General features: G+C 37.1%; 1 protein-coding gene across 1 annotated transcript in view; it reads left to right on the top strand.

The window, feature by feature from the left end:
* The window catches only part of LOC106053413 (pituitary homeobox 2), a 50,892-nt gene that overhangs the window by 21,912 nt on the left and 8,915 nt on the right, over nt 1–20,065 (top strand). The window contains exon 3 of the mRNA XM_013208959.2: nt 15,547–15,749. Within this exon, the coding sequence (XP_013064413.1) occupies nt 15,547–15,749 (203 nt within the window). The remainder of the gene's footprint in view (nt 1–15,546; nt 15,750–20,065) is intronic.

The raw sequence follows: 20,065 nt of genomic DNA, 5'->3' as shown, positions 1-20,065 counted from the left end.
ACACGTATAGACCTGAGCCACACAAAGAGCTTGGTTAAACTTGTCTTTTGAAAAGGTTTCAATCATTTTATACCAGGTTTTTAATTATGTGCATTATTTTAAAGTTTGCGTTATATTTAGAAATATTACAATACGGCATTCCCATATTAAATTGAACTCCCTAGAAATATAATAATACGGCATTCCCATATTAAATTGAACTTTTTCTAAGTCCCTAACCTATGAAAAGTATTCCTTTAAATCGAGAATATTAAACAAAATACATTTGCAAGCATCTCTTTTGAGAATAGAATTGGATTATGAAGACTTTGTCATACCCTCTTCTTATATATAGAATGCAATGATCCATTTATGGACTCTATAGTTATAATGTACTCTACTACATTACTCATAAGAGAAAGAAATAGATCTAGTTTGTATTTCTAAATTTGTATTTGTTGTTTTTTGTTTGTTTGGTCTTGTTTTTTTTTGAATACGTGTAGATCTGCATATAAAACAATGGTGTCACTTCTGTAGTGGTTTAGAAAATGCGTTGGTGGAGGACAGAATGGCAGCCTGATGTCCCGCGGTTATAATGAAAGCCACCCAGACAGCGCCCGTTTCATTTGGGGCCCCAATGTGAATTGCATCTGCATATTGAGCTTTCTAAGTTACCTATGCCAGGTGAGGGGGGGGGGTATGGTCGGGTGAGAGGTGACACAGGAGGGGGGGGGATAGGTATTATTCTTATTTGGTATTCGAACAAGTGTCAGCTAACCCCCTACACAGTAGATTTTAACATGCTTTTTTTTTTTTTTAAGGTTAAAACTTAGTCTCGACATATAGGGGCAAGGGCGTTCATCCACAGTTTTTACAGCACAGCAGAAGACTAGACTTTACCTACGTTTAAAATTGCGTCTATATCTGCAGTATTTCTGACAAATCTAATGGCCACGTAGTGCATTGTGGTTACTATCAGATTTAAAATGACCTTAAACTCCCCGTTATTAATTGGAAACAATTAATATTAGCGGTAGGTGTCCACCAAACAAAAAGCTGTGAGGCCGAAATAACCAAAAAGAGGCACGAAGCCGCCCAAAAAGAGGCATAAGCCCCCTTAAACGAGGCATAAGCAATAGTATTGATAGTCAGTATCTTTCATAATTTATGTTATAATACATTTTCTTTGTTATATCACCTTTCTGGTATTTAGTGTGAGGAATAAAAATCAATTAATTTAACAATTAGTCTTATTTAATCTCTAGTCAGTTTAATATTTAAATCCTAAAAGGAACCTGTGTACGAAATTTCATGCGGATATATACACACACATAAAATATAGCTTGTTTAGTGTATACTTTGAAACAAGTTTAAGTTTTATTTTACACAGTAGATTGTTGTTTTTTTTTAGGTTTTCAAGAAACGTTGATAGCTTTTTATATAATAATATTAAAATGTATTGAAAAGCTCTTATATTTTTTTACGACCATTTTGAGTAGCTTCAAGAAGAAAGGCGTCGCAATCTTAATACTGCCCTTAGGGCAGTAGATGATGGTGGCTACAGTTCACTAACCCTTAAGAGTTGAAATGTTTCATTTATACACATTAGAGCCCCGAGATAAGTAAAGAATGATAGAGTATACGGAGCCAAAATAGGACAGAAGGCGCCTTAAATATATACATAAATTATGTTTGAATCTAAAGTCGTATGTAGCCTAACTTTTATAAACCTCCCCCCCCCCCCTCCCCTGCTACCCTCCCTATACAAAAAAAAAATCAGTCTACCTTTTAGCCTGCTGTGACGTCACTGTCGACAAACCTAGACACCCAGTTGTCTCTGCAATATTCATGCAATGCCTCCGGGGGGCCGTGGCGTAATGGCGACCAGTGATCGTAATGAGGGGGCTGTGAGCGTGCGTGCCTGTGCTGTGTGTGTGTGTGAGAGCTACTGTCAGTGTGTCCACGTCTATGCTGTCTAGGTTGTACTGTGTCTCCGTATGAGTGCGTGATATGTGCCAAGTGAACCGCTTACAAACATCAATGGGTTAGAGCAGTGGCTGAGTTGGCGCATCAATTAAATGCAATTTTTATCTAACAAATATCTCGAGTCTGTTATATAGGCCCTTTTATCAACAGAGTGCTTGGCTCAAAAGAATCCCAGAATCTACGGAAAGAGAATCAGGTTTTCAAATGATGGTGGAAAAGGGAGGGAATACAGTTATTAAATCTTGTAAATTAATTATTCCTGCGCTAACACTGAGACACAGAAAGGCTGTTATTGATGTTTCAGTAAATAGTGATACTTGCAACTTGTAGATTTGATTTAAAAAAAAATGATGTTTTAAAATAAAATAATTGCAAAAACGCTTACAATTTTGTTTTCCAGAAGTAAGCAACGGGTCAGACCCCACCAATGACCCAATTATCTGTCCCATATGCTGATTATTAGTTCTCCGACTTAGGCGCTGTTTCTAAATATGAAATTTGAATCTGTAATTACTTACCTTGAACTTTCAACTAAGCGACTTTACAATCGAAACGAATATTGGTCAATTTTTCATGTCTAATTTTTTTTTTCCGTCACGTTTTAAATAAGAGATTTTCATTAGTAGCTAGTGCTTAGTGTAGTGTATCCAGTGTACGAACTAAAGGACGTGTGAAGGAGCTTTGTTTTCTTAAAAGGTATATGACATATACCTAAGCTCTTCAGTATTGTTGGACAAAATAATTTTATTACGAAGGCAGCCCCTTAGACTTACACTCACTGACTTGAAATGTATTAACTCTTTCTCTCCGTAATTATCTCTCACATTCTGGTGGAATCAACGTTGGTATCGTCAGTTAGGAGAGAAAGAGTTAAAAAACAAATGGACACAAGTTGCTAGCTTTAGTCTGTTGGACAGTTGGGGCACCACACAAGATCTGTTAACCGTCTTTCTCCATTCCTCTCTGTCTTTTGCCTTGGATATGATCTCATTCAATGGTAGGCTTGTTCATTCTTTGATGTTGTCTTCCCATGGCTTTCTCTGTCTAAGTTAAAGTAATCTAAAAGAAGTTTTTTTTTTCAATGATATTTTCTCCTTGAAAAATGCAAAATAGCAGCATGAAAGTTGTGTGTCTTTTACTGAGGTATTAAACTGTGAGAAAGAGGGCTAGGTGTAAAAACCTAGATCTAGATAATACATTGAAAATATGTGAAATAAAATCAACACCACAGACCTATATATATATTATACCTAGACTGGACAACGGAGACATATTATTATCCGACAATGATCAGATCACAGACCTATATATTATATAGATTGTATTTAACTCTTTTTTTAAACTGTAAGGTAAGTCGCCCCGAATCTAAGAAAATCGATCTTGTCTGTCTTAGAAAAATATTGATCTTTGGTTTTCAAAGTTTAGAAATAATACAATATCATTTTGAGGATTTTAAATAGAATGGGCTGTTAATTATATTTACTCAAATCTATGAAATAAAGCGCTTTCCTTTTAGTTTCCATTGAGATTATATTTCGAAAATTCTAGATAAAAAAAATTCACGTCTGTTGATTTAAATCATTTTATGCACATTTAAACAGATTGATTACCTAGATCTTTCTAGATTATGTATCTAAAAATTGCAAAGTAATATTTATGAGACGAGAGTGCTCTTATTTTCGATTTTTAATAACTAGATTTAGATCTAAACAATTATATGTTTCATAGGTTATGGTTTTATTTTAAACTTACTTTTTTTTTAAACTCCTTTACAAACAACACTTTGTTTCAGCTTTTAAAAGTTTTTCACGAAATGTGTTTGTAGAGTTAATGTTCTATGTCTAGTCTAGGAATGATATATGTCTGTGATCAACCCCCACAAACCTGTGTGAAAAAAAAATCAACCCACTCGAACTTATTTGAAATAAAATCAACCCCCACAAACTTGTGTAAAATAAAATCAACCCCTACGAACTTGTGTGAAATAAAAACAACCCCTACAAACTTGTGTGAAATAAAAACAACCCCTACAAACTTGTGTAAAATAAAATCAACCCCCACAAACATGTGTGAAATAAAATCAACCCACATGAACTTATGTGAAATAAAATCAACCCACACGAACTTATGTGAAATAAAATCAACCTACACGAACTTATGTGAAATAAAAATCAATCCCCACAAACTTGTGTGAAATAAAATCAACCCCCACAAACATGTGTGAAATAAAATCAACCCCTACACACTTGTGTGAAATAAAATCAACCCCCACAAACTTGTGTGAAATAAAATCAACCTACACGAACTTATGTGAAATAAAATCAATCCCCCTGATCACATACGTTTCTGTGCAATCAAGTCACTCCACACAGACAAACACTAAATCATTTGAATAGCTGTTAAAAAAAAAAACTCTCGCGTTTCTCTGTATAGACATCAACGCTTGGCTGGGTGCCTGAACTATTGGCAGACTTTTGACTCATCTGAGGTATAGAGTTACCTCTCCTGTCTATCGTCTGCGGCTTTTACGGAGCAGTCTGCTCCGCTTCCAAAGTTTTGAAGTGCTACACATTGCCAGGTAATTGTCCATCATGTCAGTTCCCACCCCACACCACCTCACCCACCCTACTCTGCCTTTCTCGTGGAGTCACAAGGGTGCTATAAAGAAAACAAATTAACAAAGAGAAAAAAAAAAGAAAGAAAGACCAGACAGTATAGATGCAAGAAGAAATTGGTTTTGAGTTTCTGTCTAATTTGTAATAGGCCACACAGGTTCAGATTGAATCGAAACAGCTCGATCTAACTCGGTTGTGTCTGAAGAGTTCCTTTCTCATGACGCTTTCCCGCCTTTTGCCAGCAATCTACTTCCTGTCTTTCTTTTCTCCATCCATGATTGGCCTCTAAAGGTGTACTTACTACAAGCATAGACAGATAAGACAGTGTCATAAGTAAAAGTAAAGTTTCCCTTTCAGACCTTGCGATCTATAGGGCAGATGACGTAAAGGTCATCTGTTTCTGTGACCAATGGATAATGAAGCTGTCATGTAGCCAGCACAACGACAAACTGCCTTTACTTTCCCCAACTAATGTCAGATACCTTTAGAGCAGTGGTTCTCAACCTTTTACAATCCCCCTCTCTGCCTCGACTCTTTGGCGACCGCTGGCAAATCGTCCATCGACCCCCCAAGGGGGTCGCCCCCCCCCACAAGTCGAGAACCCCTGCAATAGAGATAGGTGGACTCAGAGGTGTCCTAAAAATTCCTGAAGTGAAAATCCCAGTCTTCACAGAGATTCGAACTCCTGACGGTATCGTGTAAACGTGCATAGTGTTTCCGGTACATTGATCAATCACTCTTGATTGTGATTAGTCGTATTTAGAAAGATCATTGTTTGCGCCTTACAGTCAATATGCTAATTTGACTTGTACACGATTGTAAATGGTCAGAATGTTTTGAAGATTGACATTTGAGTGTCGTGTATGATATGGAACAATATGCAAACAATTTATAACGTATGTGTATTGTTTATATGTGGTTTTATTTATTTGTTTATTTTTTGATAGATGCCATGTCTATGGTTTTAAAGAGTGTTGGTTAATCTCCATGAGGGACTAAAAAAAACACAGACAAAAACACAGAGAGAGGGAGAGAGGGAGAGAGTGTATGTTCAAGAATAAAAGAGAAAAAGAGAGAGAGAGGAAGAGTGTGTGTGTGAGACAGTTGATTGGGTTAAGTGTTCTATTGATGTCTGGCAGATACTGGATGAACCAGGAGAAATCACAGAACTAGTGATTGGCAACGTTTAGAGTTATCTTACAATTCTCTCCCCTAGTCTCTCTCTCCCCCCCCCCCACCCACCCATATTTGCGTCTACTAGACCAGTTAGGTGTGTCTATTTTCTAAATGGAAATGTGTGTTTGTGTGTGTGTGTGTGTGAGCTCCAGGGAGGGACACATTTAAATATATCAATCTAGTGACACCTCGCCCCTCATTTTGTCCAGACCACTGCGTCTTCCTATTTGTAACGCATTTTCAGTTCTCTCCCTTTTTTGTCCCTTTACACTGTACACTGTAAGGTACTGTACACTGTACGGTTCTTTACACTGTACACTATAAGGTTCTTGTTTGCACATCTAAATGTCCCATTAGACCTAGACCATTCACAAGCGATATCCACAGCCTCTTACCAGCAGATAACTACAAATCTTAAGTCTGATTCTGATATGATTTTTTTTTAAAGTACTATTTTTATTTTTGGATTTTGACACCTACCGCCGATATTAATTGTTCCTAATTAGCTTCGGGGAGGTATAAGTTATCCTCAATGACCTCATACACATAAATGGTGGAATATATATAAAAAAATACAAACGAATTAATTAATTGTTTACTCGTGTTTACACAAAGCTGTCATTTCACTAGTAAATGAAACACTTAACAACCGACACACAATGGAACATTGTCACTTGGAGCTCAATAAAACTTTAATCTTATCTTAAAAGCTATTTGGTATACATAATGTTAGAAAATACATAATATATGCCGCGAGAGCTGATGTATAGATAGATTTAATTAAACTGTGTTAGTGGGGGGGGGGATCACACAGACGCACGTATTATTATAATATTTATGATTGTTTTACTTTTTTTAAAAACCTTTCAATCTCTAATAGATGATTGTATCAAGGTGTAAGAAAAAAAGGGAAGGGGGGAGGAGAAATCCCATCAAAATTAGACAAGAAGGCTTATGTTTGAATCCTTGCCCCTCTGGCAGTGGCGCCCTCTGTGAGTCGAGATATAGTATTGTAACAACCCACACGCAGTCAAGTGATACAGTCTCCCCCCAGCTGGTGATAAGAAGTTAATTGTCTTGTTGAACCCTGTAGTCAGGTCTGGCTTCCAGAAAATTCTCATTAAAGGATTATCATGTTAGTCACCACACACTTTGAGTTTGCCCCAAATTAAATGTCAACACTAACTGACATTCAAACTTGACATCGAGCAAATAGTCTACTCTGTAACAATTCAGCACTGAGCAATGAAAAATGTGTAGATCATATTAGTTTAGCATTATTAAAAGAGAGACAGAGAGAGAGAAAGAGAGAGGTTACTGTATCGTCTCAGATCATATCCTCCGCTTGTCTTTGTTTTCTGAGATGTCTCATTTCGATGTCCTATGTTCTAAAATGGCGCCTCGCCATGACCCCGTTCGTCTCCAACAAAATTGCAAGCCAATTCAATAAAGCCGGAAGCAGACTTGTGACCTAGTTCGTCCAAGAAAGTCAAAAGAAGGGAGAGAATTTGAGTACAGAACACTTTGACTTTTTCTTTTCCTTTTAAGAACTACTATTTCTATCTTTTGGACTTTTTAAAATTATTATTTCTAAATAAAGAAGGAGAAAAAATAAGAATTTATTCAAGAAATTGTAATCTTGCTCTTTAATTACACAACACTTTAAATGGTGATAACAAATTTTAGATAGCTAGTTTAGTTAGTTGGGTGGCGCACTTTAATGTACAGACAGTGAACTGCTATTCTAAAATGCACACATGGACTTTGGGGTTAGAGGACAAGATTGACTTATAGAAATCAGTTACTGCTAGACTCTTGAGGGGACAACATCGTTCTATAGTGACAGACTAGACTGTGGCCCATTCTGTAATAAACGTTTGTTTGAAGTTCACCTTGAGTCAACTTGGTCATTGAGTCTGTGTTCCTGTTACTACCTTATCTATATTTGTAACGCTGTGCATGATTTCAAGAACTCACGATTGAAATACACCAAACAAGGTACGCACCCACTTAGTTTAATTAAGCATCTTCTAGAAATACTTCAGCTACATTTGATCACAAATGCATCCGTTACACAAAAAAAAACAATGAATATTAACTATAACTTTAATACAGAGTCATTCGGAAATAATATTGTATAATCTATCGAAAACGTATTCTCTCTTTGTAGATGCACACTATACGCAGTAAACCTATTTTACCATATGAGATGCCTGCGACCTTCAGATTGTCTTTTTAGTGACAGAATGCGCTTGATTATTTTTATTAGATGAGTCTTTAAGAAATGTTTATATATTCTGTGTGTATGTCTGTCTGGGCCTCTCTCTGTAGCCCTGTCTCTACGTCTTCCCCTCTAGTTTCTCTCTTTGTAACTTGTGTCTGTCTGTCAGTCCGTCTCACACACTTCTCGTTCGTTTTGTTTTTCCATTTGTACATCTTTAAATCTTTAAAAAAAAAAAAGGAATACAGCACCCGACCGTTACAGATAATCGCATCGATACTCGCTTGGAACGTATCGATCCGTGTGGCATAATTTAAGTGGCGACTGAATTGATGTGATCGATTACACACATACACACACACACACACACACACACACGACCGCGCGCACTCATGACTTAACAGTTTGATGACTTCCAACTGCAACTTAAAACACCAAGCACTCCGCCGTGGATTCTTTAAGCACTGGTATTGGCAACAAGAAAGATTTTTTTTAAACGCTCAACCACTGCCATATCTCTCAATACTGCAAGGTTTAACGCCCCATTTTTCTATATTAACAAAACTGATTAATTACCGCTAATTAATTAACTAATTGTTTTTTTTAATGATTGCGTATTGTCATTGACTATGGCTAAATGTGCAGAATTTTAAATTGACCCCAGAATGGGAAGTGAAACGTACCACAAATAAATGGATTCTCCCAGACGGGCAACAAATGGGCTGAGTGGTTTAATATAAGCTTTTCATGTGATCGAGTCAACTTCGATTGGCGGGACATGTAGTCCGCATGCCAGACTTCTGTACGGGGAGTTGTGTGCAGGAAAGTGCTCCCAGGGAGGTCAATACAAGCGCTACAAAGACACTCTCAAGAGCTCCTTCAAGGAATGCGATATCGACATTCACGGCTGGGAAGCACTTGCTCTCGATCGCTCCTCATGGCGTGAAGCTGTGAGTCTCGGAGTCTCAAGATTTGAAGCAAGAAGAGTGGCCAGGGCGATAGAGCGCCGAACCAACAAAAAGTTGAGAAGAAGCAGGCCTATTTGCAAATGACATAACCCACTCATGCCACGTATACGGCTGGCTTTTTAAATCGAGGATTGGACTTTACTGCCACCTTCGAGTACATAGCAAATGAAAATACGCTCATCTTTGACCACGAAGGAGGAGCTATATATATATATATGTGATCTAGTCACATATAACAGACATAATACTCCAGTATCTTCTATATACTTGGAGATCTATTGCAATATGTAACTCCTTATATAAACTCATATCTCCTATTACAATTTAATGCAATAACTATGCCATGCTCGCTATCTACAGAGATTGAACACAATACTAAGATTCTAACGCTATGGAGTTATCTTTCAATGAAGTTAACTCCCTTCATAGTTCTAACAATTCTTTTCTTACTAATTCGTATTAATGTCATTAACAAAAAATTTAATTTATTATAATGACACTAAAAATAAATATTATTATTATAAAATAAGTTACCAATACACGCAATTTCATTACCTACAGATTTTGGCTGCAAAGGTTGAACAGATCTCAAAGAAAGCTAATCTTTTTTTTTTTTTGTTTTTATTCTCTCTACAATTATACGAGTTTCGACTTTCCGGCTTTCTATACGGACATACACAAAGCAGACAAACAATAATGCACCTCCCACAGAGATCAGGCAGACATTTAACACGGAGATTAATTTATCTCCCACAACACACACACACTCACACACACACACAGACACACAGAACCATTCGTAATTAAGTTCTATCACGTTTTGTTGATCCATGTTAAGGATTGAAGTTAAGAAAACATTGTAATTATATTTAATTGGGCGAAACTTTTTTTTTGTTTTGTTTTATTGCTCGGTCTGCAGATTCTCTGCTTCTAATTTTATCTTTTGAAATAATTTGATTTAAAAAAAAAATGTTTTGCAGACATGGGAAGAAGTGGAGAGAAAGGATGATTGTTTAGTTAGAAATTTTAGTTAAGACATTTCCCTAGATATTTTCAAACCAAGACATTTTCAAATCAAGACATTTCGAAACTAAGACATTTTCAAACTAAAACATTTTCAAACCAAGACATTTTCGGACCAAGACATTTTCAAACCAAGACATTTTCAAACCAAAACATTTATTTAAAAAAAATTCTCGAACCCATAAATTTTCTATTAAAAAAAAAACTTGGAACATTTTTTCCAAGATATATTTTCCACAATTAAAAAAAAACAACAAAATAAATTAAATACATTATATTATCATTATGTAAATTAAATATTGCATATTTTATGTAAGTGATTTTTTATCTAAACCCCAACCCAGGACTTCAAGGGGAACCAGCTCCACTCTATCCAGACACTCTTCATTAAAGTAAACCAGTGTTTTAACGTCACGATGCGGGCCGGAAATCATTGCGATATGGTTCAACAAGCAAAGGCGATTCATCGATCAGAATTTTTTCCCTACCACCCTACTCCATACGTCCACGCCCCCATCCTCTGAAAAATCTACCCCCTCTACTTCCCAGACTTAATGCCCCCCCCCCCATTTTCCCCCTTACCTATAAAATAAGAAGTCACGTCTTTCATGCTTCAGTGTCCGCCTTTATTCCCCCCCATTGACACACGCCGATGGTTTAAAAAAAAACAACACAAGATAAAGTCTACAAATTATAACAACGCCGAGCTATATTAACAATAAGTTTTTAGTTTTTGTTATAGATATGTACAAAAAAAAAGTTGTCAATGGAGTGTTGATATATTTTATTCGTCATTACCGCTGTCTTCTCTATTCTTTCTTTCTTTCTTTTTTTTTTAGCTCTCGTTTTGTTTGCGACCTGTTCATTTTGGCGGTAAACGAAACATGGCGCTAAGTCAAAAGGAGAACTGCAGACGACAATAGCGAAGATGAATGTGTATATGGTTCTTTTTTTTTTTTTTTTATTTTGTGCACGAGCTTTTGAAGTCACGTGTGCCGCCAGTGTGTCTGTCAGACTGTCAGACAGTGTGTCGTCTGTTCTGCTGTTCTGTGTCTTCCCCACTGTAGTTACTATATATATATATATATATATATATATTTGAAAAATGAGATTTTTTTTCATTCATTCTAATGGGTAGTGGCACTTTCTTGGATGTGTCTGGACATTTAGGGTGAAATTTATGAGAGTAGGGGGTCCCAAAGCAGTGACGCCCTGGTGTATTAGGGCTAGGTGACTCTTGCTCCGTCCTTACATTACACTTCGTATTTTAACAAGGAAATGCACGGGGGAGCCGTGAATCGTGTAAGGTGCTCAACTAATGATGTAGCCATCATGTAACAGAAGAGTGTGTGGACAAGGCAATGTCAAACCCCCCCCCCCTCATCTCCCCCATGTTTTAATTGATCTAATTTAAAATATTGATGTGCAGAACATCTAAAACTTTATCGAGATCTGAATTTTATTCCTGATTAAAATGCTTTGGAATGTGTTCGTATATAAACATGATAATGTCCTTCGCCTAACCGGCTGAAAAATGACAAAGTATGGCATCGAGAGGGGGGTTCGAACCAGGAGCATAACGTGAACAGTCTAGACTCTAGGGCAAGCAGTAAGGACTTACAATTCATAAATTCACAAATATGCAGAGCATAGATAAAAAAAAACAACAGATTTTTTAACACTATAAAATCAGGGTGATAGTAAATTCATATCAGAAATCTTGATATATGAAGGAAAAATGTATAAATAGCTTTTTGGCGTAACCTGTGTACAGAATGAAGACACTGTTGAGTGATAAGCTAATAATCACATTTTCAATGTTTTTCCGTCTGCATCTCATTTGTTTCTCGTTCTTTAATTATCAATGTTAAGGTCAATTTAGTGTCCTTGACCTTAAGTTTATCGTGAAAATCCCCATTTAGGTCATGTAGGGACTATTTTTTTTTATTTGCCCATGAACACGTAACGCAAAAAGGATGAGAAAAGATGTCTATTGTCAGGATAGTAGACGTTGGACAATGAGCTATAGTTTCATATCCACTACACCTGACACATCTGACACATATAGCTTACCGTCAAACCATATAAAAGGTTGACCGAGGTGGTTTCTGGGCGTGAGCCTAACAGTGGCGTCTTTTGACTGGTTAGTGAGACTCAACGTGGTTATAGCATAGGGAGGGGGGTGCGAATCGTGTCGGGGGTTACCTCATTGCGTGTGTCCAGGCTGTGCATGTTGACTTAAAAGGAGAGGGGGTAGTGGGATATGAAATATTATGAGCACTCCAGGTGAGGTGAGGGCCATTTAATATTGAGGCATTTGGGTTTCACTAGAAAGATGAGCGACACCCCCCCCCCCCCCCCCCGTGGGTCAGGATGAAGCCAACGGGTGTGAACGTGAGTATAATAGAGATAAATAGGGCAAGCTGTGAGTAATATAAGAATCATAGCTAGTGTACATGGCATGTGCCCTTGACATTGTGGGTGAGAGGTGTTACAGCTGAGCGGTGGTAGGCGTGATGTCTCAGTAATAAATTAAATTCAAGATTTTAAGTTCGTATCCTATTGGTGTGTTGTTTTTTTCGGGATCGTTTTAGAATGTTATGTTATGCAAAAAAAAAAACCACAACGTCTTAATCTACCATAACAAAATTATGTTTTACGTGACTCATGACTTGACTAAATCATTTTGACTCTCAGTGGCGTTAAGGGCATTGTATGCCCAATTGGCCCTCGTTTGCGTCTTTTGATTTATGCATGCCCCATAAGCAATATGCTGTTATTTACTTTGTTTTACATCTAGCCAATGGAAATGAGTGCGGGTTCGGGTTTCTCATCACTAAACTTGTAAATTTCTGCTAGTCTTCATGAGATGATTCCAATTTTAATCTTGCCCCCTCCTTCCGCTGGGCTTTGGTAGAATGAATGCCACACTTCTGTTTTTCTTGTCAGCATTTGCCTCGTTGATTGTAATAACACGTGACTAACTGTGAAGCCTCTCAATACGTATTTTTCAATACATGTGCATTCTGATCTCATTAAGATCTTGGACCTGACCACGTGTGTTTCTTTGAATGAGCGTTCTCTCACTTGGAAGTCGCTTTTCGCGCTTCGACTTCTCGCCTTTGTGATAAGCGAGAAATACTATCTGTCCGTCTGTCTGTTGTTTTTTTTTGTTATATTTAATATTTTGTATTTTTCTCTTTAAGTTAAAATTTATATCTCTATTTTTCCCTTTTAAATTATTTCTGACCGGAAGCTTTCATTTATTTTATAGTCATTGTTAATTTATAATTTGAATTTGTATAAATTCCATCTAAGTACAGTGTACTTTTTTTTCCCACTTATATATTAGACTCATTCGTTATAAAACAGGTTTACAATTTAGAGAAATGACACACATTCAAACGTACTATTTTACTCAATTTATAACTCATCACGTATTTAACTAAATTTCGTAAATGCGACATCTACATCTATTGTTGGCAATTGATCACTCGACTGAACCGCTTGCTCTACGAGCCTTTGATTAATGTTGTATTCTGTTCCTCCGAGTTTTTTTTTAGACATTGTTTAATTGTGTCCCTTGTGTCTAGATTACGGCGAGCTGTACGTATGAAAAGTGGAGGCGAGCCTCTGTTTAATCTCTGAAGAATAATCTCGCCTTCCACATGGACTTGCGAAACGATTGCATCGCCGGCGTCACCGATGTAGGCGACATGATGCTAGCGACGACAGCGACGCCTGTGTGATCTTCTTTGGCCAGCACCCCCCCCCCCCCGCCCTCCTTGAGCAGTCCTTGTGTTCCTCCTCTTGATCACCGACCCAAGTAACAAATGCCGAGAAAAATATTAGAAAAGAAGAAAAAAAAAGGTGTATTCATGTATTATATTGACTTTCGAATAATGTCCCCTTGTTTTGCGCGGATCGCGGTTGCATCCCTTGAATTGGTTTGGCTAACATAAAAGTGTCTTTTTTTCAGAAGTATGTTTTAAAATGTTACTGGAAGCTGTGGAAAACAATAGTGGTTGGAAAAAGGGGGGGGGGGGAGGATCGCAAACTTGACGGCATTCATGGGCGTCTATTTAAAAACATTTCCAAAGCATGAACCTGCCTTCCCCCCTTATGTCCCTTGTAAGATTATGTCCCTTGTAAGATTATGTCCCTTGTAAGATTATGTCCCTTGTCTGTCTTGATGACATTATCCTTCATTTTTTAGGTACAAATTTCTTCGAAAACTTTTTTGTTCTTGTAAAAAAACCCAATAAAAACATATTTTTTTAATTAACATAATAGCATAGAAGACGCTTGATATTTCATAACAAGATGAAAGTCACGTGACCGTAAAAGTCCAATTTAACTCTGAAATCAATTGAGTGGCAATGCTTATTATTGATAATGGAAAAGTCTTTGAAGCCAAAGCTTAGTATTTAAAAAGTTGGGTGTAGGCCAAATCTAACTAATGTTTAATATTTTAAAACCAAAATATTTAGTATTAACTATTATTAGAGCCAAATACATGCTAATCAGATCGATGTACTAATTTGGTGCTTTAAACATGGTTTAGAATTACGCGTCTTAATTATACTTAACAATTTGCAACTTCTGTGGCATTTATATGCGTCGACGGACAATATTTTCCTTTTGCAACTTCTGTGGCAATTTTACGCCTCGAGGAGTAACGCTTTCCCTTTGCAACGTCTCATGTGACTAAAGAAGCCGATCTTTGATACACAGCTGCGGTCACAGGTTGGGCATCTGAAATCACCAGGCGCTGACTGTGAATAGACCTTAATTTTAATTTTAATTATATGACTGTATAGAATCTGGCCCTTGTTGTTTAGAGAGAGAGTAGTCCTTAAGGGACTGCAGGCACGTCATGGCCTAAATTGTGCCGATGTGCCTCAAATCAACAATCAATCAATCAATCAACCAGGCGCTGTCCACCCTTCTTACCATTTTTGGTATCCATGGCATCTTCAGTCTAGGACCCTTCCTTAACCCTCGCTCTCCATGTGGATCTATCCAGTGCCACTTTTTTTTTCCCAACTGTTAGTGTCGATTTTGAAGAGCTCTATGTTGGGTTTGCATACATTAGTATATCTTAAACGTAGGCGAGAGACGGCTCTCCTGCCTTCTAGAATGTTATCTCAACACGATGAATATATCCATTCATTGGATTAATCTGACATTTAAGTTCACTTATTAACATTGAGGAGTGTATGAACAATTAGAAAAACAACAAAAACTTCAAAGTGCTCTTCCTACATGTCATGGTTGAATCACTGAACATAACGTCAAATGCAATAGAAGACATTTAGATGTAAACCTCATTAGATATCAATTTTAAATAAATGTTACTGTGGGAAGCGTGGTCGAGAGGCTAAATGCGCTTGAACTTGGCTTGGCTACATAGAAGGGGGTTCTAGGTTCGACACCTTGCGTTTACTCCTAGATACCCCCACTGGTCCACAAATGAGATTGGACCAAAGCGCTCTGAGCATGCTATAAGCATGAAAGTAGCACTTTATAAAAGCTATAATAATAATAAAGATTGAACTGGTTTTTCCTCTATTCGCAGATTCCAACGACGCCTCCAAAAACAAGTCGGACGATGGAGGCGATGACGACAAAAAGAAGAAAAGGCAGAGGCGTCAGAGGACTCACTTTACCAGCCAACAGCTCCAGGAGCTAGAGGCCACCTTTGCCAGGAATCGTTACCCGGATATGGCCACCCGTGAGGAAATCTCCGCCTGGACTAACTTAACAGAAGCTAGAGTTAGGGTGAGTTATACTGCGTTTTGATTTACATAATTAAACAAGCAAAATATAAAAATTACTTTAAAAATATAAAAAAGCTCATATGAAAGAAAGAATAGTACAATTACTGTCATATCTCTTAAAACAACAAGAGTTACCACTCATTTTCTATATTCAAGAACTGAAGAAAACAGCACACTATTTTTCCTTGGCAAAGTCTGCAAAAGAGCTGACAGCTCAGCAGCAAAAAGCTTGATAGAAGAAGAATAATATTCAACTAAATTTATTAATTTATTATCACTGATTAAATGGTTGACAATTTGAATGACTCATGTGTTGTCATCAACAATGAATAATCGTGCAAAGTTTTAACTTGATCCGAGAATGGGAAGTGGGAGGAAAAAAAACGTGTAAAAGAATCCTTCGGGACAGACAGACAGACGGAATGAGTTTTTATAAGCTTTGTAACAAACGTACTGTAGGCCCGAGGAGTACAAAAGAAAATATAGGCTGTATTACTTTTGATATTGAAACTACGCCATCTGGTGAGCTAATTTATCACTAAGGAAAATACTACCTAAATTTTATTGAGAAAACATCTGAAATTAAATATTGCATCTTTGAATTCTTGGAAAGTAGTTGTCTCAACTGCCCAATTATTTGGCGAGCAGTCTAGGATTATTCTATTAATCCAGAAACAGTCGCCACCTTTGTTTTGACTTTCCCTGGACTCTCACCGTCTATCTTTTGCAGACGACAAGCCAGCTCTTCTGAAAGAGATAGAGGAAACATTCCGACCAGAGATGGTCTATACTTTACAGTGTACGAAAATAGATTATTTACACACAGGAACGGGGCGGGTAGGGACGAGATCTGTAGGTCTGTAGATAAATTCCATCAGATTTGAATCCGTGGTAAAACTAACTGGGTGTAAACCTAGGGTCAACACCATAAGGGGACTAGCCCCGGTGTACCTTCACTGTTGACAACGTTGTGTTTGCATTGGTCGACCATTTGGTGGAGTCCTCAAATCGATTCTACGATTGGAATGACAGTGGTTGGGCTCGTCTTTCGTATAACCTGGGTTCGAGTCTACTGGATGAGGCACTTTCGAGTCTGACAACTGCGCCCTAAATATGTAAACAATAAAATGACAACAAAAAGAGCTTGAGCTGTACGCTAACTTATTGAATACCACTGTGAGTCAGAAGTTCTCACACTTTACTGTTTGTGCTTTCAATCATGTGAATGAAATAGTTGCTAATTAACATGAAACTAACTTTTAGATCTTGTTCAAAATAATGGTTTATAGGTATGTGCATACTTAGTTTTTAAAAACACAAGTTCATACTTTCAATTTCATAAACATAACTATTCACGTTTGGATAACCAAAATTAAATTAACTGATGCACATATTTTTAGCACAATTCAGGCAGGGCCGGTTATGGGTAAATGGAGGCCCTTGGCAGGATTTTTGTGGAGCCCCGTACACAATTTCCTTTTCTTTTTTTTTTTAATCCATTTATTATTCATAATACTTATGTCTAAAAGCATGCCATATCTTAGGAGAAAAATCTTATAAATGGCAGCTTTATAAATGTGAACTTAAGAATTATATCAGATTTACAGGTAGCCTAGGCTACCAACAAGACCAGCTTTCAATGTTTTCAGCTTTCAGCTAGTCAATGAAATGCAGCAATATTGCTGAGAGATAGGCCATGTACTTCAAGGACAAGACATTTTAGTTCCACATGTTAATATTAATAGGCGCGGTAGCTGAGTGGTAGATCGCTTGGCTTCCGAGCCGTGGGATCCCGGGTTCGAATCCTGGTGAAGACTAGGATTTTTTTAAAAATTTCGGCAATTTTTGGGCGCTTATAATCCCACCCAGCTCTAATGGGTAACTGACATTAGTTGGGGAAAAGTAACGGTGGTTAGCCGTTGTACTGGCCACATGACACCCTAGTTAACCGTGGGTCACAGATGACCTTTACATCATCAGCCCTATAGATCGCAAGGTCTAAAGGGAGTATTTTACTTTAACTTTCCATGAAATTCCTATTAAACGTAATTTATTATATTTTAGTGATATCTGGAACCCCGAACAAGATGCAAATGGTGTGTAGATTGCGCGCGGAGTGTCGTATGGTGTTCTTGAAGTCTGACCAGAGTTCTGGGACTAGTGAAACCCCCCGCCCCGCCCCCCCCCCCCCGCACTGTATAGACATGAGCAGAGTCCGGTGACTAGTCCACGATTCACTTCATTGAGACCTAAAAAAGAGACCCAAACGGGGAAGTAATACATATTTATAGCATTAATAAAAGATATCGATGTACCGCCCACTGTCCGTACTCCGTTAAGCCGCCAATTAGCATACACTGTCTCATGGTAATGCCTTGATTCTGTCAGACCAGAAATCTGGGCTCTATGGTTAGCTATAAAGAAGAGTTATTAGTTTGCTAAGAGAGTCTGTTAGACTGAAACGTTTCCAATTAGTAAGTTTGGTAGAATGTAAGATAATAGCGCGTATTATCCCAGACGTAAGTCATAATGAAAAAGAACAGTCGAATGCAGTTCAGTTATAAGGAACAAAATGAGACATGAATTACATTTTGATCTTCTAAATTCTATTATTTTTTTTTTAGTCTGTTCTGGAATATCAATATGCTAAATTATCAACTTTAGAAATTTATTAACATTTTTGAATGATCAACATTTCGAATTATCCATTTCTTGAATTGTTGTAAATTATTAACTTTTTCAACTTTCTTATCTTAAAATATAGGGATATTATATACAGTATGACTTAAATTATGAATATATATATATATATATATATATATATATATATATATATATATATATATATATATATATATGGTAGCACCAGGACGATTAGTTCAAAATGTTCTAAAAACATTATATTGTTATTTGGTTTCTATTCATTGCAAGCCATATATTTCACTTCAATACTTAAATATATATATATATACCTTGAAAACTAAATTTAAGAAAACATATTTTAAAATTATATTTACAGTTCTATGTTGTTGAATATTAATTTTTATCAAAATTAAATAATAATAGAAGGAACAAAACAACAGATATCGTTAATTAAGGGGAGATGGCAGAAAGATCATTTGAAATCAATCTTTCATTTAGCCTTCGTGAACTGGTTCTTTCAAAAACAAAATGTATTCGGTGGCTAGTTCCAAGTCCTGACCTAGCCTTCCGTTAAGAGCAAACAAAACTGTATACCTAGGACCTATTGGCCTCTCTAAACATGTCCGCTCTGATTGTGTATCTTCCGGGTAGGCGATACCTTAAATACACACAGTCCTTGCCTCATACACACAGATGGGACCAACCCGTGGTAGATTGTCTGTAGGAGAAACACAGCGGACATCTACCCTTTAGCAATAGGCAATGGCAGATACCCATTACACAGATTTAGGCTAGGCATTAGTAATAGGCAATGATAGATACATAACAGAGATTGGACTAGATTCCAGCAATAATAATAATTTCATTTATAAAGCGCTGTTAACAAACAAAATGTAGGCTCAAGGCGCTGTAATAACATTACAAACACAAACACGAGAGCTAAAATGACAAACTAATCTAAAAAAGTTTTAAACATGTAGGTCTTAATGTTCTTCTTGAAGGTAGTGTAGCAAGTTGTCGGTCTGAGATCAATGGAAAGTGAGTTCCAAACTTTGGTCCAGTGCACTGAAAAAGCCCGCAGACCGTAGCTTTTGAGGCTGTGATAGATGCTTTGTTGAGCATAGACTAGCCATTAGCAATGGACTATGATAGATAAAAGTCAGTACGGACTCATTCTTCTATTACGTGGGCGTCGCTAATGGACAAGCAAATGTTTAAAACCATAAATAGAACCATTATCCGGTACAAAAAGTGCACTTAAACCAACCAATAAATAGATGAAATAGATTGGGTACAGACATTCATTCTGCAAAGGCGGCCCTTAGAGGGGCCCTGGGTGAGTGCCATATCAATTTTTGTACGATGGGCTGCCAGTGACAAAAGATTCTCCTTATCGCGGGGCCCCCCTAAGAATAAACCGTATAGATTGGGTAGGATAGGCTATAATATTATGGAAAGCACAACGGTTTAGTATAGATTAATGTAACAATCATAATTAAACTATCAAGGGAAATGAGTAGATTTCCCTTCTAACTGTAAATAAACACTTTGGCCTCTGAGCTCTGTCAGTAGTTTTCCTCTTCTCAACACAAGTTTTCAATATTTCAAATGTATCTTTTATTTGTTATTAGCACTGCTTCTATTTATACATCTATCTAGTTTTTAAGAAACATT

Source organism: Biomphalaria glabrata, chromosome 2 (assembly GCF_947242115.1).
Source record: "Biomphalaria glabrata chromosome 2, xgBioGlab47.1, whole genome shotgun sequence".
NCBI classification, from domain to species: Eukaryota; Metazoa; Mollusca; class Gastropoda; family Planorbidae; genus Biomphalaria; species Biomphalaria glabrata.
Note: the sequence above shows the minus strand (reverse complement) of the source record. Positions and strands in the feature narration are given on the sequence as shown.